Here is a 23,314-nt window from a genome sequence, read left to right as displayed (position 1 = left end):
CATATAAATATTCGACACCTTTGTGTTCTTGTTATAGGTCTCTTGGTAGAACATAAAAGACTGACAAATGAAATAAGAAAAATGGGAATTATATACTCCTATGCTACTACTTAATTATCAACCTGCCTTTTTTTTCTTCCCTCAGAAAGCAGATGTGGCTGTGGCTCCTCTGACCATCACCTTGGTCCGTGAAGAAGTCATCGACTTCTCCAAGCCCTTCATGTCACTGGGTATCTCCATCATGATCAAGAAACCCACTAAATCCAAACCTGGCGTGTTTTCATTCCTGGACCCCCTCGCTTACGAGATCTGGATGTGCATAGTGTTTGCCTACATTGGCGTCAGCGTCGTCCTGTTCCTTGTCAGTCGATTCAGCCCGTACGAGTGGCATGCTGAGGACTACGAGGAGGGAGGTGAGCCGCAGAGTCCCACTCAAGCTTCGGCCTCTAATGGGGTGCAGCAGGGCCAGACGGCGACACAGCAGAACACTAACCAGCAGAGTCCAGAGCAGACCAATGAGTTTGGCATCTTCAACTCCCTGTGGTTCTCACTGGGAGCCTTCATGCAGCAAGGCTGTGATATCTCACCACGGTAAGGAATTGAGGCCACGAATTTTTATGCATTGCATCTGCAGTCTTTTGAGTCTCTGCTTTTGTTTGTTGATACACAAAGAGCCACTCAGCGCCACCTACATACAATGTATTCCTGTCTGCCACACCAACGCTTCAACATGATGTTTTGCCTTCTTCTTAAACTCAGTTGGGCTTTGTTTATTGAGATTTTGTTCTTTGGCAGTCACTTGATATACAGAGCAACGGTAAAAGTTTGAGGAGGAGCAGCAGAGGGAGTTTGTGATGTGGTCATGTTGCAGAGTGTTGTGTTTTCATTCTCCAGATAATTCCTGTGATGGTATAAACATGCCATGAACTTCTAGGACTGTAAAACGTGTTGTTTGCTCCCTCTAGATCCTCCACAATTTCAATTCTAGATCTATCTGTCTGTCTGTCTGTCTACCTATCTATCCATCCTTTGATGTGTTCATTTGTTAGTGGGTAAAGGTAAATATTTGACCCTTGAACAATTATTATGGGAGATCCTGGTGTGAGTATTGAGTGGTATGTGTTGGCTCCCCTCGAGTGCTCTCGTGAGCTGTGGTATGACACCATTCTCAAAAGGTCACCAATTAAAAATCTCATTAAGTGTCTGAAATTAGAGACACCAAGGTCGACTTTTTGAGCTTTCCAGAGGGACTAGCTGGAGGAGATGAGAAGATAATGTCAGTATTATAACTGTTAGCTCTGAACCAGCAGAGACAGGTTAGGTCATGGGAAGACACACAGCTCCTTGTCTCTTTAAACATTAAGATACATATACATTATGCACATATGCAGTGTGGTGGGGCACATATGCATAATGTATCTATAATGTAGTAACTGTACAGTGAGGATGGAGAAGCTGATGCTGTTGCTTTGAAGAGTAATTGTGAGCAGGTTTGGATAAGAAACAGAAAGTTGCTAACATCATCATTCCCTCATGAATACTGATACATATTCAATTGCATCATTTGAAAAACTTAAAAGGAATAGTTCCACATTTTGGGAAATACACTTATTCTCTTTCTTGCCGAAAGTTAGATGAGAAGATCCATAACACTCTCACATCTGTTTAAATATAAAGTTTCAGCCAGGGGATGGTAGCTTAGCTTAACTTAGCTTATAGCTTGTACCACATTTGTTAAATCAATCAAACATTTTCTTAGCCATCCAGATGCATAGTTATTTATTTACCATGGTTTTTAGATAAAGTATAGATTTCTTCCTCAACCCCAATACAGTGGAGGGGAATGGAATTTTATTTGTGGTGCTCACAGGATACCAAAATAAAATTTAAAAACATAATCATAGCCATATTGACAGAAATGTCTGGTTACTCTGGTTTACAGAAAACAGTGTGAAATGTTTTCATAAGGTTTGTAACTATTCTAAAGAAATACAAAGGAAAGTATTATCAATGAAAACATCTATGTATAATATATTGTCCTACTATATTGGACAATGTGTGATGTGACTGTTGATTTTTAAATGTAATTGTTTTTTATGCTGTGAGCACCTCCAATGAAATTGAATTCACCTCTACTACATTGGGGAATATGTCAGAGATTTATATCTCAAAACCTGAGCAAATGAAACCAAAATTACCTGCATTTATCTGTGCTATGCTAGATGCCACCAGAGGTAAGTGAGAAAAATTTGTTCTTTTGTTAATTTAGGTGAACTGACTGCTGCATCACCTAACTTATCACTGACCAATATTAGGAGGCACGTGTTTTTTTGTAAGGCCCCCAGGTATGAATATAATAATTTGTCTAGAAGGGTGTTGCTAAGAAATAGCAACAATGCTTAGTCAACCTTCCCTGATGGCTGAAGGTTAAAGAAATTACAGCATTGTGCAACACTCCATTTTTATCTTAGTAGGGCTTCTGTCTTGTGACATTTACACAATGTATTTTCACTTTGCTCTTATCTAATACAAATATCAGAGGGGAGAAAATCTCTACCTACAGGACTGCATGCTGCATGTATGTGTTAAGCAGTACATGATGTAGGTACCGGATCCCTACTCCCACAGGCTGTCACCTGGCATTTACCATTTTCTGCCTGGAGACTCTGCTGTGCTTCATGCAGGATGAAGCCTATTGTCCATGTGTTCTTCTCTCACGGCCAGAGAATGCATCTGCAATAACTATTGATTTCCTTGTACGCCTTTCAGAGAGAGAGAGAGAGAGAATGTCACCATGCTTCCGCAAATTGTCCGTTCCCTGTGGTTTCACTTTGAATGCACTCACAGACACTTTTGTGCATTTGTGTGTACGTTTCTGTACATGCGCTTGACCACACACAGCTTCATGCATATTTGTACAGTATTTGCATTTGTTTTGCTGGGGGGAAAGCAGTCTCTGCTGATGCAAGACCTTTTACTGTTTAAGAGGACAAAACACATCGTTCCTGTACTTGACCTGCAGCAATGTTTCTCTTGGTGATGCCACCCCTGACTGTGAAATTAACCAGTTGTTACGCATATATTTTGTCATCTGTTATAATAACTGTGTCAAGACTTTTGGCCTGAAGTTCCATTTTCCTACTGATAAAGGGAGAAGTGACATATGAGCAGCAGGAATACTCTTCACTTTAAGTATTTTGGGATACAGTAATGGTGCTTTTGTATGTTTTTTTCAAACAGGTTTCAGGTAGAACAGGCTGTGAATCAGGAAGACTTCCTTGGTGGCAGCTTGAATGGGTCATACTGTATCCTTAAGGACTTGAGTCAAATCTACTTTCCTTTTCTTCAAATGTCCTTCCAAGGTGACTCACTGTCGTTTGCTTCACAGTCTTTGGTGAAACTCTGAGTGGGAGTCAGCATGGCAGCATTTAAAAAACATCAGGGGTTTTGGGTAGTGGGTGCAACAGTCCGCGGTGTAGCGATCAGCATGGTGGCGTCTGCTTGGTGTCTTGAAAACCAACACAGTGAATGTTTCACCCCACTGAATTCTGCCCTGAAGGAAACATCTTCCCCTTGAAAATTTGGGTGACCTAGTTGCTCTAGTTAGCACAGCACGTATTCACACATGGAGGTGCATTCTGATGTATCTCCTAAAGCGTTCTGAGCTCCTCTGCTGGATTTAAAAGGACATGTAACGGTATTGCTTGTGTTTTGTCAGATGAAAGCGATATTACTCAAAACCTCACATATGCAGTTGTCTGGGTTTTACATGAACACAGTGTACCGTTGCACTGGGCTATTGGGATTTGAGAAAAAAAAGTTTTTGTTTTTTTTATCCAGAAATGCTTTTCTGAGAACATTTTGATCATGAGCGTGCACTCATTTCATTTTGATTTTGTTTTGGCCTAAGCTAATTTGCAACCTGTGAATTTGAACATTCTTTGAACCCATTTCCAGTTAGACTCTTCTTAGACTTTGGTCTCAAAGATGAATTTTAGAGGAACCATTTTATCATATCAAGACAACTTCCATAATATGAATACAGTATGAAGCACTGTAACTTAAACATTACTAAAATGCTTTCCCATTTAAGCATGTTTTTGTGAATCTGGGTTCTATATGAATCAGTATTTCATTTATTTATTTTTTTGTAATTTCCTTTTATGATATCTTCTGCTTCTTGGTTTGTAATCTGCTGTTTAGTGTATAATAGTGTGAATGTACAGTGTTACTGTAGTTACTGTAACACTTGATTCTGTAAAAATCAGCAATACATTACATAGTTTAAAGCACAGAAATAAGTATTCAGATCATTTATGTAAGTAATAGTAGCAATACCACACTATAATAATACCCCATTACAAGTAAACTTTCATGCATTCAAAAGTACAAAAGTATTAGCAACAAATGTACTTTAAGTATCAAAAGTCAAAGTACTCATTTTGTAGAATGGTATATTATTATAATATACAATCATGTAATGTAAATACCCAAGTATAGCATTCAAAATTGTACTTAAGCACTGTATCTGAGAAAATGCACTTAATTCCTTTCCACCACTCATTGTATCATTGTCTTATTAAATCCTACAGAATGTAAAAACAGAAAAGATATTTTCTTTCTGAAGTTGCTGTTATTTCTGAGCAGGTGCTTGCAACTTGTTTGTCGCTGAGCCTTATCACCAGTGGTTGAGAACAGAATGTTCTGGAGGTGCATTCAGCTCTTACACTCTTTATTTTTCTCCGTTTAATCAGAGACAAAAGGCCAAGGAACAACAGTGGCGATCCACTCTGTCCTGGATTAATCAGTGCTTGATTAATTTCCCCCGTACGCCTGTATCTGCGCGCGCGAGCGTGTGTGTATGTGTGTGTGTGTGTGTGTGTGTGTGTGTGTGTGTGTGTATAGGCTGCACTATTAAAAGCAAGCACTTATTGCCATTTTCTTTGTCTGTGACCCAACAATATCTGATTGGACTGGTCTGAAGGTGTTTCTGCATCAACGTTTACAGCAGCTGTGTGTGTGTGTGTGTGTGTGTGTGTGTGTGTGTGTGTGTGTGTGTGTGCCTGTGTGTATATGTGCATGCATGCGCTTACATACCATTAGAGTGTTTGCTTGTAGGCATGCATTCATACATTAATGTGATCCATTAATGTGTACAGTACGTGTGTGTGTGTATTAGACACTCTGCTCCCCCTGCTATTTATTCTCTGTGAGACCTTGTTTACTGTGCTCTTTCTAAATGTCAGCACTGTCAGTCAGGCCCTCCCATAAGCCCCAGTCCGTGCTGTCGGGCCTTCCCTGTGTTTATCTCTGCAGACAGGTGGACTCAGAGTGATCCCCCCCCCCCCCCACACACACACACACACCTATCCATCCATCCATCCATCCATCCATCCGTCTGTCTGTCCACCCATTTACTTCCTCTCCCATCACCTGTTTTTAGCCTTCCTCTCCACTCGTCTGGTCCACTCTCCATCCTTTATAGATCTCTCTTCCTCTTCCAGTGGTTGTGTTCAGTTAAGAATTCATCATGTGGGGCTTTTCATCTCTCATCTCACAGCTTTTCATGTTTATTTTTTCACCTGTTCAACTCTGTGCACCGAGCAGATGCACACGCAGAAATACACAGAGAAATGATGAGATTTAAGTGTGATTGAGTGTGATTAGCATCGCTAGCATAGCTAACCTATTGTTCATTTTGTGATAAAAATGCCACATTTGATACATATATAACTTAATATATTTAGAAAAAATTTGGATATTAGGCCATTGCAGATTGGCATCCTGATGACCATCAGCAGTTACTGGCATAGAACACCACCAAGCTGCTACATTTTCAGTACCACATATATTATTTACATACATACAAGTGAAAAATATGTTTTATTATAATGTAAGTCAATAATAAATGGAAGACAATGCAACAAAATGGTGAGATTGTCTCTACATGTTATAGTGATAACTGGATTAAACCATAGCAGTAGCAAGTACAGTTATGTATTAACATAGGCCATGTAACAATGTTCAGTGAATGTACTGAAGCCAACAACTATGCTACTTAAGTTACTTGAAAAGACCAGTGTATATTACTATTTATACTATTTATTATACTATATTACTATACTATATATTACTATATATTCTATTTGAAACATTCTATTAACACATCTTGATCATGTTAATTGTTCATCATGGCAAGACAACTTGCCATGGACCATGTTTGAGTAAATGGGAGATCTTAGAGTCAGCTTGCACAGAAGCAGAGGCCTGTGCACTGAATTGCAGCCTTCTTGCACCTGCAGCACTTTCTGCAACTGCTCTTGCAGCCACAAGAGATCAGCTTGTGGCAGGATTTTGATGCTTGTGACAACGTCATCCAGTGGGGCTCATACATTCCTTCTGTCTTCACCAACCCCCAGTCAGTTGGTGATGGCAGCATAGGGTCTGGTAGCAGTGTCTTCCTGGAGACGTGACCACCCTGGTAGACTGCTCTCATGATGTGCTCCACTAGAGCAGCTCGGGTAGGTGGGATTTGCTGTGCCGAGTTTTTCTGTGGAAAGAGCTTCCTTCTTGTATGGTCCACCTTGTTACAGGTGCTGGTTCTGTCCAAAAGAAGTATGACAAACCTCTTAATAATGTTCATTGCATCAAATGGGATCTCCTTTGGTGCATTTGCCTGCATCAGTAGTGCATCTGTCAGTTCCAGCAGTGACTTCCATGTTGACCATGCTGCCTTCTTTCCATGTCCAGCAAAGCTGGGTACGGTGTCACAGCCTGTCAAAGCATGGAACATTGGAAGGGCTTACTTACAATACAATCAAAAATGCAGAAAACAGAGTGAGAGAACTTACTTTTAGTCTTCCCATGGCCTTCAAGAGACTCAACTGCTGCTACTTCCTGTTGATCATGTGACTTGTGGATTGTCCCAAATCTTTAGAGGAGGGAATATGTCAGGGTAACAAAACTGAGTGAAAACCTAGGGATTACTAAACGACTAAAATGTGTATTTTAATTAACATATTATGAATTTCTGATGAGAACATGTATTTTATGTCTAAACTGGAAATAGAGTTGCACAATAATACAAATAAAAAAGATTTCTGAAGCATTCTAATCATTATATTTCATGGTGAAGTGTAGTGTTAGAGAGTGAGGATGGGCTAAAATCCTATTTTTTCAGTGTTCTAGGTAGTTTTTATTAAAGTTTTACATATTGTGTCTTCAAATTGCAATTAGGAAAAAGTCCAGGACACTTTGCTTGATAAAATGATGTATTATATAGATACTTTTCATGGACATTTATTGTTGTAATGTCCTGGGGATGGAAAAGGCACTGAGTCTATGAAATGGCCCGTATAATGAAATGACCACTTACTTTATAAAAGTCCATAGAACTGTGAGTGAGTATTTTATTTGGTTCTCAGGGTTAGTAGGATCTAGACTTTGTCTGTTATTGCATGTGGGTCCAATGGGATAGGAAAGTTTGACCAACCACTGGTGCCCATTTTGAAAAATGGCTGCCACGGCCACTTGGGTGCGAGTTTGTGATGGCAAAATATCCAGTTTTGTTCCTAATATATATATCAACACATCTGCCAAATTTGGTGCTTTCATCACAAAATGAACAACTGTTATGATATGTTGAGCTACACTGACCACTATATTTCATATCAAGCCAGATTTCAGGCATGTTCAGTTTAAACAGATCTACTCTCAGATTCCAGCTTGGATTTCCTGAGCATGTGCAATATTTAAAGCAAAAGGCAGTGTTTTGGTCCCATTTGATTCAAGTGGATTTGTATTTTCTTTGTTATCCTCCAAAATCTAAGGGAATCTATGCATTGCAGGTGGAAGCACAGATGGATAGCTTTTACTGTGAAGCAGCTGCAGGACAAAGGGTGGTGTAATCTAGATGGATGTTTTTCAGCAGGTCAGTGCACGGGAGGAATTGACTTCAATATTGCACCAACAAATTATGGCAAAGGGGAGAAAATCAGAAAACAGGCTCCTACTGTGTTCGCTGAGGGTAAAGACAGGAACATAGTATAAGAAAGCATCAACATTCAGCAGGAGCCAGTATCATACTTGCTCTTGTGTATTTTGACTTGATTCTCAATTATTGTATGAGGCTTGCTGGGTGGAAGCTCTTGCCAGGAAGGAAAGGGATGGGTGAGTAAAAAGGGCGTGGGTTCATGATGTTCCTTCAGTCAATGTGTTTTAAGATCCTTATGTCTGTGTCTGATGTCTGTGTGTGTGTGTGTTTGTGCGTGTGCATCTGAACTGTGTGGCCCCGTGGAGTTGTCTCCTCTCCTCGGCACCTGTGTTACTCCCATTACATGATTGTAGACTGAAATAAATCAGCTCTGTCACTCCCACCCCGCCTGCCACAACAGCAATTTCTCAGCCTGGCGGTCAGGATCATTCAGTAGTGGATTGTGTATCTGGTGTATTGGGTTAACCTGGGGAGGATCTGTATTTCTCAAACTGAGTTTTTTGTCATGCAGTGATGCTTGTTTTCGTCTTCGAAATTCCAAACAGGAGAGGGCAAACACGGCAGGCTCCATATACAGATTTAGCTTACATGAGGAATTCTTTAGATCAAACAAAGTTTTATCAAGACTCTGACTCTGTAGTATTTCCCCACTGTGTAAAACCCTGGATGCAATCAGAGCATGATACATTTACATCTCTGTCCACCACTTTTTTGGATTTGGGGAAGTTAACCCTCTAAGACCCGTGGGGCCGTGTATTTTCTCGGCCAACATTACTGTCTTTCAGAGACTGTAGCGGACTCAGTTTTAAAGGGAGAGTAAGATACTGGTACAATATGAAACTAGGTGACCTAAGGAATCCATTGGTACCAACCATGTCATGCTAGCTTGTCAGGAAGGGGGCTGAATAATGCTCCAAAGTTAGGCAAAAATTCTGGCGAGGGAAAAACTGGCATGGCAAGTGGTCCCTTGACCTCTCACCTCAAGACATCTGAATGAAAATGTGTTCTATGGTTACCCAAGAGTCTCCCCTTTACAGACATGCCCACTTAATGCTAATCCCATGCAGTTTTGGGCAAGAACCATGCAGAGTTTTGCATGCAATATAAATATGTTATTTCCCCCTATTCTAAAAATGGTGTATTTGAATATTTCTACATGCTTGGGTCCCTAAACAGTCTTAGAATTGCATAAATTGGATATGACTGGAAAGCTGAGACTCTTGTGGATTCAATGGGCCCAATTGTATTCGTGTGTGATGATGTTAGTTCCCACAGTAGCTATTTCATTTTAGTGAGACCATTTTTTTTAACTTGACCTCACTGTATAAAATGACCTATTGTGGCTTCTAGGATAATCACAGCCTCATGAAACTTTACAACCACAAACTAGAGACCGAGGACATTCAGAGGATGTGTGGCTCTCCTAGGTATATTGACAATAAGAGGGTTTCTGAGCAATTTCCAGAACAGAAGTGCTCATCATCCAATCGCCAAAAATGCAATTCTTACAGAAATCTCCAAATCACAGCATGAATTTTTCTATGGTGTTCCTCAAGGTCTTGGTGTCTCAATGTGGTATTTTGGAGGGATTTTTGACCATTTTCATCAGTTCTTGAGTGGTCAAAAATGGCTAAATTTTATACGAAAGCTGTGTAACAAATGGTATCAACCCAAATATTGTTGCAACAACTTATGAGACATAACTGAGCATGGGAATGACCATCATATACTTCCATCATAATATTCTAAGCTCTTATACACTCTAAACTTTCAAAATTTGAATATGCACCTAACCAGAACAAAATGTTTATTACAGATGACTAGAAAAACTTGACACACAGTGTGGAGCTGCATCTCAAATTAATCTTCAGGTTCCCAGCTTTAAGATGATGTATATCACTTCCATGTGGCATATACTGTTGACCTGTTATCTCCCCATAAAGATCCCCTGTCCCCCCCCTAAAAAGGTGGGTATGGTGGGTCTCTAAGGGTTAACACTCCAGCAACCCCAGCCAGCGTTACCATAGCATTAATGTTACCAAACACACTGGTCAGTCCACATCCTAAAAGCTTTTTCACTTGTAAGGTTAAAAGAAAAAATATTAACAAATATAAGCTAATCAGCCAAACATGCTAATGTTAGAATGAAATAACAGTCTGATATTTCATTTTTTAGTATCACATTTGTAGGACTAACTAGCAATTGCAGTTTAGCATGATGTCAACAAGTGCATATTTAAGACCACTTTTACAAGACTGTACTTAACAAACAAGTCTGCTTGAAACATTAAAAAGTCATCCAGAGACCAATGAACTCAAGGTTAGCCAGATAGCTGATAAATCTGCCAGCTGGATAGAAATGAGGAGACAGCTTTTGTCTACTTTTGTTTTAAATTAAGGGCCCGTTGTTTCAAAAAAATACAATTTTGAGTGGTAAGTCTGCCACCATTATTATCATTAAAACTACATTATGTGCCATGTGAGACTGGAAAGTTTGACAGGCTGATCATTTTCCAAAACAGAATATCATTTTCAGACTGACATTTATTTATTTATTTGTCAAAGTAACAAAATTGGATTGTCATAATCTAACTGTTTTTACAAATATGATATTTTAGATGTCAGACTGTCCTTGAACACACCACATAGGAACTATTTCAAAATGGGCCCTGCTTGCATTAGCAGCTTGGTGATGATGGAACTTTGACAAAATAAAGAAAGACAAAAATGTGCGCTGTTGGAGAGTATCTCAGCTTAATGTTTTTGGTTTGATGTTGGTTTGATATTGACTTATTGACTTTGATGTTGACTTATTGACTTATCTAGTTAATGGGCTAAAATATGGAAATGTATGCATGTATGCATAAGATTTGGCAGTGTTATTGCTGGTACTGTTTTAAACTTTTTTATTTTGCAGATGTTGCACAGCAGATGTTTCTGTTGCCTTTACCCAAATTAAGCACGCTGTACTTAACATAGTGCCATTTTATGAAAATGCGCCCTTCCTTACAGTCAACGCCTGCATTACAGAGTTCACAAAATCATAAATGTAGTCTGTTGTCTGGTATGTTGTATGTTCAGATGCAAGCCGCTATTTGGTTGCTAATCAAGCCCTCAGGGAGAAGCCAAGTGAATTTTTTGTGATCAAGAGAATCATTGATCTTGCACAGAGATCAATTAGGTATCACATTGAGTTATTATCATTAATATTATTATTATTATCATTAACAACAAGAAATTAGATCGCGCTATAGATCACTGAGTTACATAATTGTGGTGTTAGTGAGTTGCTGTCAAAGCTGTTGGGGAAGACTTGGTAGGAAGGAATGATTTATTCATAAAGAGACGGTTCAGTTTAGTTCACAGCATTGCTTATGTTTTATTTATCTGGAAATCGCATAAAGGCAACTTTTGATCATACATGCACGCACACTCACTAACAGAAACTAGTGAGGCACACACACATATGCACCCCCACAGGATCTCACTGGGGTATCACACTTTGTACACAGACAAAGACACCATCCCCTCAGAGGCGTATACACTGTCAAATCTACATTTAAAACACAGTCGCACAGAGGCACACATATGTTTCCAGCAGCAGAGAGGACTTTGCTGTAATCAAGCTGTGACAGTATATGGATGTCTTTCCTGCGATCATGAATTATACACCAAGCTCGAGGCCACATGGGAAATCTACCTGGACCAGAGTAAACATCACCAGTAGTTTGACTGGAAAGATGTTTGCTGTGATGCTTAGAGGCTTATCACTCAACCCTGCACCTACTAGCCTGTAAGTTAAAAGGAGACATAATGAGAGTTTTCCCTCAGTAATGGCTATTCTGTCCTACTATAGGGGTGGTTGCCCTTATAGGCACACAGAGAGAAAGACAGAAAGGGAGAGGAGGAGGAGTGAGATGACTAAAGTCTCTCTCAGCTCAGCTATACTGTTTGGAGTGCAGAGTGTGCTACCATGGCAACCGTGAAGAGACAGATTTTTCTGTCAGAGCAGTGCGGCTTCACATCAAGTGTCTCTGCTCTTTGAAACTGCGCTTGAATGCACACGTATGTCTGCTCTTTGTGTTATTATACATCCGTATTTAATGCACTATTAGTCAGTTTACATGTCTGTTCATGGTATTGATTTTTAAGCTAGCAGTTGTGATGTATCTGTGTTTGGATCCCTGTTCCCTTTTGCTGGAGTGACTAAGAGCTGTGCGTATGTGTGTGGGCGCGTAGCGAGTGCTCTCACAGCTCGCCAGCACTGACTTATCTCAGGTTACGTGAGGCTAAGACAGCATCTCATGATATCATTCCGACAACAAGTTGAGGAACACTGCACACGTGTACAGCCACAGATTGGATGATTACAGTCGTATCTCTATCATATTGATTCCTCCTGCACTAACACTTGGAGTGGCTTGGAGCTAAATTGCTGTGCGTTCATGCACCACCACTCAAACGGACCATATGCTGTAAAGCAGCCACTTAACTCAGCCACTTTTTAATGAAACAAACATGCATTAAACAATTACATAGCATTTGGAATTTTAATGCTTTTGTCACATTTTCCATAGCATACTCGAATGAGTGTAATTATCAGCTTTTGGTGTAGATGCTGCAGGCTGGTAACAACATTATCATAATATTCTGTTTTCAACTCAATGGCATGGTAATATTGACCTTTGGGGGGAGTGGTGGGGGGGGGCTGGAGAGGGAGATGTTTTAATAAATCATTATTTCTGCTCGCTGCTTAAAGCTTGCATGTTAGTTTGGCCTTGAAGATGAAAGCAGTCTGAAAATATATAATCTAACAATCATGACACCGTCAAAATGAAAACACAAGTAACAAAGCAAACAAAAAATAGTAGATACCTGGATGTAACACTTCTATGAGTACGTGCGTAGCCCTCTAACCACAAGCCAATAGTGAAACCACTTAGAGGGCTGCGCACGTACAACATAGAATTAAGTAAACCCACCACTTTGCAACAATATTGACCATAACACGTTCTCATCCCCCAGAGCCTCATTTAGCAATATCGAAACAGAGACAGACAGAATGATGTGGCGGAAAGCTACAAGCACACTGTTAGCGTCAGATAAGTGCATTCTCAGAAGTGAATGTTGTTTTGTGTGGCCCGGTGTGAAATAAAAGCATCATGTGTTGCACATCCAACCAATTTGGCATGTCTGCTCTGAGCTTGGTTCAATTTTGGAGCCGCAGCAGCGGAGCAAAATTGCCCTTTTGCATGTGGTTTCAGGATCCACAGTGACCTATATGGAGGCAGGATTACATGAAAAGGTAATCACACGCATAAATACTTTATTGTGGTTAATTATCCTGACATGCCCACATTATTATGCATGTTTTTAACTGTTTTTGCTGAGGAAGCTATAGGGAATCAAGAGCTTAAAATTTTTATCAACTCATTTACAAGGAGCTAAGGCATAGTTGAGGAAATGCTAATTAACAAAAGCGCTGTGATATAAGTCAGCAAACTGCAGAGCTGTTAAACCAGTAGTATACAGCTGAGATGTATGGAAAGAATATGAATACAGCACATTAGGTCTTGCTGATCCACATGAGCTCCAATTTATGTGCAGAGTGCAAAATAAATAATGAAACATTTTTGCTGTAATTTCATCCAAATATGAGGAAGCAGCTGCCCATCATCCTCTGTCTGCACTGTGCCACAAATATATCAAATTAGGTCATTCAAATGGTTCAAATGGTTGCTCTGATATGTTGTTTTTTTTCTTCATAGCTCTGTCATCATTTCCACACCTAGTGAGCTGTGGTTGCTAAGGACATTTCCTACATTTCTTTGCAGCAGTGGCCAATTAGTCAGCACTCTAGACTCTATTATTATATTGTCTTTCTGTTGTATCTGTATGTTTGTCATCTTTTATGCATCCAATTTTCTCGCTGGCTCAACTTTGCCAGCCTCTGTCACTCTCATTTAGTCTTCTTTATTGACTTGCACAAATCAAGTCTTGTCTGTCCAGACATATCGGGAGTGGCAGTGCCAATCATTGAGAACATACAGCTGTATCGCTAATTTTTAAGAAGCAAAAAAAAGCAGTGTAGCAGAAAACTCCTTTTCCATCCCTGATTTGTCTTAGAATCACACCATAATTAGAGACCATTTTCTTTCTCATTTAAACCTCTGTAATTCCTAATCCATTGTAATATGGCCATTACTGCCTCATTTTTTACACTTGCTAAAGTCATTAGTCATTGCTAATTACCATATCGAATAGAGGAGGCCAGCCAGGGGAATTCTAATGAGAGTTTAGTGCTACCGCTGAATCTCTGGGAGCTGTGGGTGGAGATCATATAGCAAAGGATGAAGATTTGGATCTGACACGAAGAGACAGGCCAATTTGTTTTGCTGTCCATCATAAATGACGACCAAACACACATACCTGGAGGAGTGTTGGTCTCTGTTATGTGGGAGCATAAAAGTATTAGCTGTTCATAATATACATTTACAGACTTGATGATACTGTACAGTTGGATTCTGATAGCAATGTTCCAAGTTGGGAAAAGAGCAGGATTCATTAAAGCTCCTGAAAACTTTTCAGGTGCAATAAGTTTTTCTCCATAAAACTAGATATTCAAGATAAAATAAACAATACTAAAGGTTAACATTTGGAAAAAATGTCCTCATTAGGATTGTGTGGTCGTTTTGGGGTTTTTTTTGTTGCTGTTGTTCAGATTTGATTGACAAGGGCCGTTAAAAACATAAGCAAACAACCCCGCAACTGTCATCAGATTCTGATTCAAGTTCTGATTGATGGAAATACGTGACATCAGCTCTTTCCGATCGAGCCCCGCTCACATCAAACCAGCGCGAGCACAGAGAGAAACACAAATACAGAGATCTGTCATATGAAATAACCAAAAATGGTCTAGCTTTGGCAGAAAAGTTGTGCATTCATGTTGGACCACAGAAAGGCAATAAAGGCAAATCATGCCAGAAAAATACTTTTTTTAAAAAGTCAAACCTTACAGGACTCAATATGGGATTCTAAAGTGGATTTGATAAGCAGATGGATTTAAACACTTTAGAAAATGCTATTGACTCCAAACTGTACTATACACTGAAAACCTTTTTTCATAATCTATTAAACTGCTCATTATTTAAAATATAAAATATTCTATCACGAGTTACAGATTTCCAGAGTGATTTCTTGTGATGTTGTTATTCTGGCGGTAAATTTTAAATCCATAATCATAGAAAACAGTTTGAGTTTTTGAAGCTGTAATTGGTAATTTGGTGTAGTTACGTGATAAATGTCTTAAACAATCAATATCAAAATGAAATATATTAAAAGTCTGTCAACTGACTTATTGGTTAACCAATGAATCATTTCAGCTCTAATGATATGCGTAAGTTGTGTTGCATTCATGTACACAGTACTTCAGTGCTGTTGAGCCAGTGCCTTTGATGCTCCCATTACCATTCCTTTTCTTCGTAATGCAATAAAAGAGGCAGAGTGAATAATTGATTAATCATTGCCTTAACAAGGCTATGAAATTACAGTGCTGCTTGGAAGATTTCCCTTACTGTAATAAGACCGCTTAGTTAATGTTTTACAGAGGCACCGAGGTTGGCTGCTATGCAATAATGTATGAGGAGCGGAAAGGAGGCTCAAAGGAAGGCAGTTCAAAAGGAAACAAAAAGAGACAAATAGGTCTGTGTTTGCCAGTTGCTCTGCTCAATGAGGGAGGACTGCTGCAGGAGAACCAACACCCCCCCCCCCCCCCCCCCCATATATACACACACACACACACACACACACACACAAATATATCTCCCTCTCACTCACACCCTTTCTTTCTCCTCATACCAGTCACACAACAAATGGTGACCCGGTTGTTCTCTTGCACACACACACACACACATTTTGTCCTCAGGAAGAAAGTGTGTGTGTGTGTGTGTGTGTGTGTGTGTGTGTGTGTTTGTGTTTGTGTGTCCGTCAGTGTCTGTGCCAAGGTGTAGACTATTGTTGTCTTGGTCCAAAACAAACCCCTGTCAGCCCCCGAGCACATGAAGAGACCAGCATGGACCACAGCGGAGACAAGAGGTGGATGGAAGGGGAAAGGAAAATGAAAGGAGAGGAGGAGAAGAGAGGGGGAGAGAGAGAAAAAGGGCGATTGAAGGAGAAGGATTAGACAGCTGTTTACTGCCATCTCTGGAGGCCAGCAGCAGTCAAAGCTAAGGAGTTTGTCAGCCTTTGGTGGTACTATCCAGTTTACTTTTCATCTCTCTCACACACTCTCTCTTTCCCTCCAATCTCCTGGTAGTTCTTCATTTGTCATACTCTTCCCCCTTTCACAGAGCTCTAACACCCCTTAAGGACTCAGCAGCATTTAGAAGCAATTTAAACAGTAATGTATAGGATTGAGTATTTTTTCCAATGAGTCATTATGGTCTCAATGGCTAAATTCAGGCTCTCTAGTAAGTGTGATGGTGGTTATTTTGAAAATTAATGATCTGTTAATAAGATTTGAAGACTTATAGTAGCTTTTATGTCTGCCCTGTGGGCGTTGATTGACAGTTATGATTGACAGTTTGCTCACCTGCTGCTCTCCCTGGCTCCAAGACTTGCACTGACTTGGACTATTGTCACATATTTCACTAAGTTTAATTTTATTTGATTATGATACCTGCCCTGTTAGCACAATTTAGCTAAAGTAGCTAACTTTAGCTCAAGTGTGCAGCGCTTGGTGTTCCCAGTAAGCTAATGTTCACTTTGGTCTGAGGTAGCAGGACGTCCAGGGCGTCCAGAGTGTAAAATGCAACGCCCCACACCCCTTATTTGGAAGGTCCTGGCTCCAAATGGAAAAGGTGATAAGCTGCAACTCTGGGCTTCAAACCAGCTCCAATGCAAACCAGTGGGTGGCATCACATCTCGCTACCTCCATCTTTATATGCAGTCTATGGTGCAGAGCTAACATTTACTATAAAGTTCTTGCACTCGGCAAGTGTTACTGATGAGTCTGATCTGAGATAAGTTGGGTCATAAACTTTGTGAAAGAACTAAACAAAATTCTGCTCACAGTGATCCTTTTGTACTCACTTTATTTACAATGTTTTGGTCCTCAGACCCTCTTCAGGTAATATATGTTCCCGAAAAGACAGAAAGCTTTTTGGATTCATAAGTTACAAACTCTTACTACAATATAACCCAAAGGTTCTCAGTGACCACGTGTGTGTCAGGTGAGACGAACATACACATTTTTATGTTGCTGTAGGTGAGGCCTCCCTCAGTTGGATGATAAGATGGATCTTCTTTTATCATCATCATCTTATCAGTCTTATATTGTCTCAGTTGTTCTTTAGATGCATTATTTTGATCTTTTCTTTGTACATTTTTCACAGTTAATCAAGCTCATTGGCCTTAATTGTTATGGATGCAAGGAGCTGCTGCTGTTTACATGTGTATGACACCGGTGCTGTTTGTCTACCTGAAGAAACTGCAAGAACCAAACTGTCATAAAGTGATTGACAGTGTGTGAATTTTTTTGGTTGTGTAACTGCAGTGAGCTAAAATGGAGAGTTCTGACATTAGAGAATCAACCACTTGCTTGTTGCAGCGATACTAAATATGCACTGAGGCATTTAGAAAAGCATGTTGCTTTTCTCACTGCACATAAAAAGCCTAACCTTACCCACACCCATTTGAGCAGTGATCAGTAAAAAAGTCAAAATATGAATCCCCCCCCCCCCCCCCCCCCCCCCCCCCCCCCATACACACAAACACACACACACACACACACACCCTGCAGACAGCTCTGCATTCTCCCGACTGATTTTCAAAGGCTTGGCATCCATTCTGTGTTTGCTCTCCGCTCGCTCTCTGGCTGCTCTTTCATCATCCAGCCGTCATCTGAAAAGCATCTTAAATGATTATGTTTTAGCTTCTCCCTTTTTTTCCCCCTACTTAATCTCGCCTTCATGTTCACGCTCCATTTGGCTTGACGGCACAAAGGTGAATCATGAAAGCCTTTTTTGTTTCAGATTTGTGTCATTTTCATTGCGTAAGCTCCACTACTCTGTGCCTCCGCGCTTGTTGGGGACCGATATGTAACGCAACATGATTTCTGCTGTTGCTGTTCAAGTTGGCTTCTCTTGAGGTGAAGAGACGCACAGAGAGGAAAGACGGGGATTTGACTCAGGGGATTTTGCTCACAAATCATCCAGTTGTTTTTTTTTTTTTTTTGTGAAAGTGCAATTAGAGCAGTGGGTAAGTGTTCTCCTCTGCCTATTAATCCCCAACAATTAATGTGCGTGGTTCCATGAAACATATTGGCAACTTTCTTAAAGTGAGATTAATTTGGCAGGCAGGAAGCTGAGTGGGCCTTTGTGAAACTGGTTATCTTTCCTTAGCACATTGGACTAAGCTCTCCAAGCCTGGTGGAACGACGAGTGTGTGTGAGTGCAGAGGGAGAGTGATGCAATGTAGGTCATTTGAATGGTGTGAACATCTCAAGGTTTTTAGATTGCTTTTCTTGATTGTGTGTAAAATTGTCCAGGAAAAAAAACAAATGCAGAAGTATTTCTTTCCCAACACACAACATTAACATATGATGACTGATTGTGTTTGTAATCATGAAAAAAATAAAAGATGGACACAAAATGTATGAATTGAAGATATACACGAGCATATAAACATACTGTGAGTCTTTATATTTTTGACCAACCAAAGATCCTGTCCTTCTGTTTTTAGCTCTCTGTCGGGCCGCATTGTTGGAGGCGTGTGGTGGTTCTTCACCCTCATCATCATCTCATCCTATACTGCCAACTTGGCTGCCTTCCTGACGGTGGAGAGGATGGTGTCTCCTATAGAGAGTGCTGAGGATTTGGCCAAGCAAACAGAGATTGCCTATGGAACACTGGACGCCGGCTCCACCAAAGAGTTTTTCAGGGTGAGAAACCAAGATTCAAACATTTATTACTAACACAGCATCATAAAATATAAAGACAGATAGTGAAACATTCCTGAGGTTTAATAGCTAGTAAACATGATTTAGTTTTATTAAATAATGCACTCCCACAATAGCTGCCACCCTCTGCCAAGCTGCATTTTTTCTGTTAGTGTCAAGGTAAATGATAAGGGTAGCGTTAAATAGCACAGGGAACTGGCTAATGGCAAGAATCAGCTTTTCTTCCATTTTTTAGATGGAACAGAACAGGAATTGAGTGCTGAAAAAAGTTGAGGCCAGCTTAACTTTGAAGGGCGTCACATCCGTCACGCAGCGACAAGTGTCGGGCGTCAGTTTGTAGTTTCATGTCGCCAGCTTCCATTGAAAATGACATGTAGCCAGTTGCTGGTAGTCTGAACACACAGTGACACTGACATTGTCTCCTTCCCTCTCACTTTTACAATTCTGTCTGTCAGAGGTCTAAGATCGCTGTGTTTGAGAAGATGTGGTCCTACATGAAGGCCGCCGACCCGTCCGTGTTTGTCAAGACCACAGACGAGGGTGTAATGAGAGTCAGGAAGTCCAAGGGCAAGTATGCCTACCTGTTGGAGTCCACGATGAACGAGTACATAGAGCAGAGGAAACCCTGCGACACTATGAAGGTGGGAGGGAACCTGGACTCTAAAGGTTATGGCATCGCCACTCCCAAGGGCTCCCCTCTCAGGTAAACCCCTGCCACTGCAGCGAAGCTGGATAAAAGCCTTCAAGCACTTTTATTGAAGCTTGTGCATGATCATCAACTGACATCTGTTGATTTGTCCATCAAACCCTCTGTTTATAGCATTTGATCATGTATGAAAACATGCATGATCTTAAATTTTCCAGCTTCTCCTTTCTGTGAAACTTCATGCATTTACTTTTATTTATGCATCTTTTTTATCATAATAACATGACATGAATATTCAGTATTTTGTCTTTGCAATTCTAATCAGACATACAAGGCTTGTCATTTCTTATACTTCATCGAACATGTTTGTGTTTATAGTTTGCACACAGGCACATTTACAAATTGATCATGCCCATTTTCACCACTGACATACATCCTTCAGTTTATGTTTGTGTCTGCATATGTATATATGCAGTTAACCTAAGCTTGTGAGCACTTGCTGAAGTGTAAAGAAGGGACTGTGAGATGTCCCAACCTTTGTCAGCGAAGCTATTTCTCCTGCTGCCCTCTAATTACAGTCTAAGCCTTCTTCATGAGCATATGCAGTGGCTGGTTTCATTCGGTCTGCTTTGAAACTGAAGCATCCCCTCAAACACACAGAAAAACACATACAAATGTAAATGCGCCTCTCACAAACCAACAGGGCCCTTGAAGCAGGATTACAGTTTAAAGGACCACATCCCATATGGCCACTTTTCCACTTAAGCCAGGGCTCACACCTTGAATGCAAAGTCAGCGGAGTCGAATTTATATTTGCCACATTATAAATGTGGTAATGAATGATAATTCATACTGAATGCACTTCCGCCACTGATGTCCAAGAACAGCAGCTGTCATTTCACATTACATTAACACCTTAACGAACTTCCCATCTATATTTCTCTTGCAACCTCAGAGAGAGTGCAGAAGCTGGTGGCATCTGAAGCTTTTAATCTGACTCTAATAGGCCTCATTCATTTTAATGAAAGGAGCCATATGGGGAGGATTCATTCAAAGTTGCTTAGGATTCATTTGGGGTTCCACCTTGGTTAACAGCCAAAGGTCATAACACGCTGACTAGAAATGTTTCCTACGCCTTACGCAGGGGCTCCTTTTTAAATTTTACACAAATTATATTGCACACAGCAAGTCGCTTTTGTGTTAGTGATAAGACAAGTGGTGAAATTAATCTGCTCACAAGTTATATAGTCAGATTGGTTCAGACCTACAATGCAGCAACGGGATGCAGAGTAGAGCTGCTGAGGATGGCCGCCATTATCTCTCTCTCTCTTTGTGTTAATTACTGACAGAATAATGTATGTTATTCTCAGGTTGCCACTCTGGCCATTCACAGATGTCTGATATTGAGTTTTAATTAGCATGAACAGATAATCAACATTCATGATTGAAAGTGTTGTAATAAAGGATGGAACATTTGAATGATTCAAATATATTTATGGTTGAACTAGAAAACTGATCATTGTGCTGCTCACCTGGAATCAGACATTAATGAATGTCCAGTAAATTCAAAGACTTGAGTTCAGTTACACCTGCAATGCATCGTTAATGCACCAACATGCATAAAGTACTGGACATATGAAAATATGTACATATTATAGCACTTATATTGCAGTGCAGGCCTAACTGAAGGAAGCCCTTTGAAAAAAAAAAAGATGCCAAATGACATAACTCTTCATTTCACAGGACGTACTGACTGCCTGCTTTCAAACTACAATATTTCTGATCATTCTATGAGATGTTCTATATATATTCTGTGCTCCCTGATTCATTTCTTTCATGTATGATGTCCAGCCACCCACATGCCTGCCTGACTGTTTACCCCCATCCCACCTAACATAATCTCCCTGACATCTGCTCGCCTTGACCCAACTGACCAAACTAACCAATGACCCGCAGGTCTCTGGACCATCCATGTCCACACACGTTGACTTCTTTCTTTCTGTCTGAGTCCACTGTGCTGAGAAAGAATTCAGAGGTTTTACCAGCTCTGAGGATACCTGTGTTCCCTACAGCTGTGTTGTGCACTCAAGGCTTGGGATAAAGACCCTTTCATGCGTCCGCTGGTGAGAAAGGCAGAATATCACCAAGCAAATTAGAAGAACTGACTCTGATTCGAGGGAAGAGACGTTCTAGAAAAGACTGTAATCCTCATTTCTTTTATGCCAATTCTGATGTCAGATTCTGCCTTTCTGTGATTTGCGGACGGAGAGAGTCTTTGTCCACAGCCAGTCAGCTATAGGAAATACACACACACACTCACCAGAGAGAGAGAGCAACCCTTGAGGAGATGCTTCAGATGAGGTGGTTTCATGTAGTTTCATGTTCAGGACTCCGTCTATAGTTGGTCACGCAGTTTCCTTTCAGCTTGTTTAAGAAATAAACTTGTTGTGAGAGTGAACCTGACAGTTCAAACATCCAAAGCCTCTGTCTGAATTTGTCTCAGCTGATAGATATAAATTAATCAACATGGGCATCCATTCACCATGATGCCGCTATGGGTAGAATATTGATAGTTTAGTTACCATAACGATCTGTATGCTGGTGCAGCTGAAAGGAAATTACCATCTGTAGACCGAGTTCTGCATCCAGGGCATCTCCATTTATAGTGTCTGCTCTGCCTCCCTCTGAGGCCCCTGCTTGGTAAAACCTAACTCTACGACTGTATGGGCACTCAGCATTTCAGCCCATTACAGATGTACAACTAACATATATCAAACATGTACATCTAAAGCCAAGTACTCCTGCTTCATATCAGTAGCTATATGCAGGAGTTTCAAACATAAATCAATGTTCTCATAATCACCACCACCATACGACCAATCTCTTTATATCTGTCCCATAGAGTGTCTCCTAATGGCTATCATTTTATATTATTTTCAAGAAACCCAGTAAACCTGGCAGTGTTAAAACTGAACGAGCAGGGCCTCTTGGACAAATTGAAAAACAAGTGGTGGTACGACAAGGGAGAGTGCGGCAGCGGGGGCGGGGACTCCAAGGTCAGAGCCAGTTTGATAAACCCTGCGGGTAACCCAACACCACTGGGAGTGTGTGGGGAGGGGAGGGTTTGTGGTGGGGAGGGGGGTAACCGGCAGACCCACACTGCACTGCCACTCTAGCAAATACTTAATCTCTTTGTGGTGTGAGGAAGAGCAAAGGGAAGAATGCCAATGGTTGTGATCATTTGGCTCTGGGCTGCTGAGTTTGAAAAACCACAAAGGGGGAAGTTTTCTATCATCTCCCTTGCTTAAACAAAAACGAACAACGCTGATTTACAATTGATCAATGTGTAGTAATTAAACCAGCTGGGTCCCTTGTGCTCACAGATATTTTCAGACAGCATGCATCTATTTAGTGGCTGAAATCTGCTTAGTTTTAGTTGTTAAATTTGCTCATTAACACCATTTTCTTTTGACAAAACATACAATTGAGACATCCCTGTTGCCCAAGTGAGGGTAAGCAGTGTGCCGGTTACCCAAAGTGATATAGTAATACACATCTACTGCCTTAGGGAGCAAGCCAACCAAGCTAGATGGAGTATTAATGCATATCACTTTGACTCTGATGTTTCTAATGATGTTTATGCTATATATATACATATATATATATGTATGTGAGTGTGTGTGCGTGTGTGATGTGAGTTCCTTTCTTTTTCTTTTTT

At 40.5% G+C, this 23,314-nt stretch overlaps 1 protein-coding gene across 1 annotated transcript in view; it reads left to right on the top strand.

Annotated features, from left to right (window-relative positions):
* Positions 1 to 23,314, top strand: part of gria1a (glutamate receptor, ionotropic, AMPA 1a) — a 69,233-nt gene that overhangs the window by 33,328 nt on the left and 12,591 nt on the right. The window contains 4 exon segments of the mRNA XM_042418159.1: positions 146 to 591; positions 18,734 to 18,932; positions 19,406 to 19,653; positions 22,538 to 22,652. Coding sequence (XP_042274093.1) covers positions 146 to 591; positions 18,734 to 18,932; positions 19,406 to 19,653; positions 22,538 to 22,652 — 1,008 coding nt within the window.

The sequence above is a fragment of the Thunnus maccoyii genome, chromosome 8 (assembly GCF_910596095.1).
Source record: "Thunnus maccoyii chromosome 8, fThuMac1.1, whole genome shotgun sequence".
In the NCBI taxonomy this organism is placed as follows: Eukaryota; Metazoa; Chordata; class Actinopteri; order Scombriformes; family Scombridae; genus Thunnus; species Thunnus maccoyii.
Note: the sequence above shows the minus strand (reverse complement) of the source record. Positions and strands in the feature narration are given on the sequence as shown.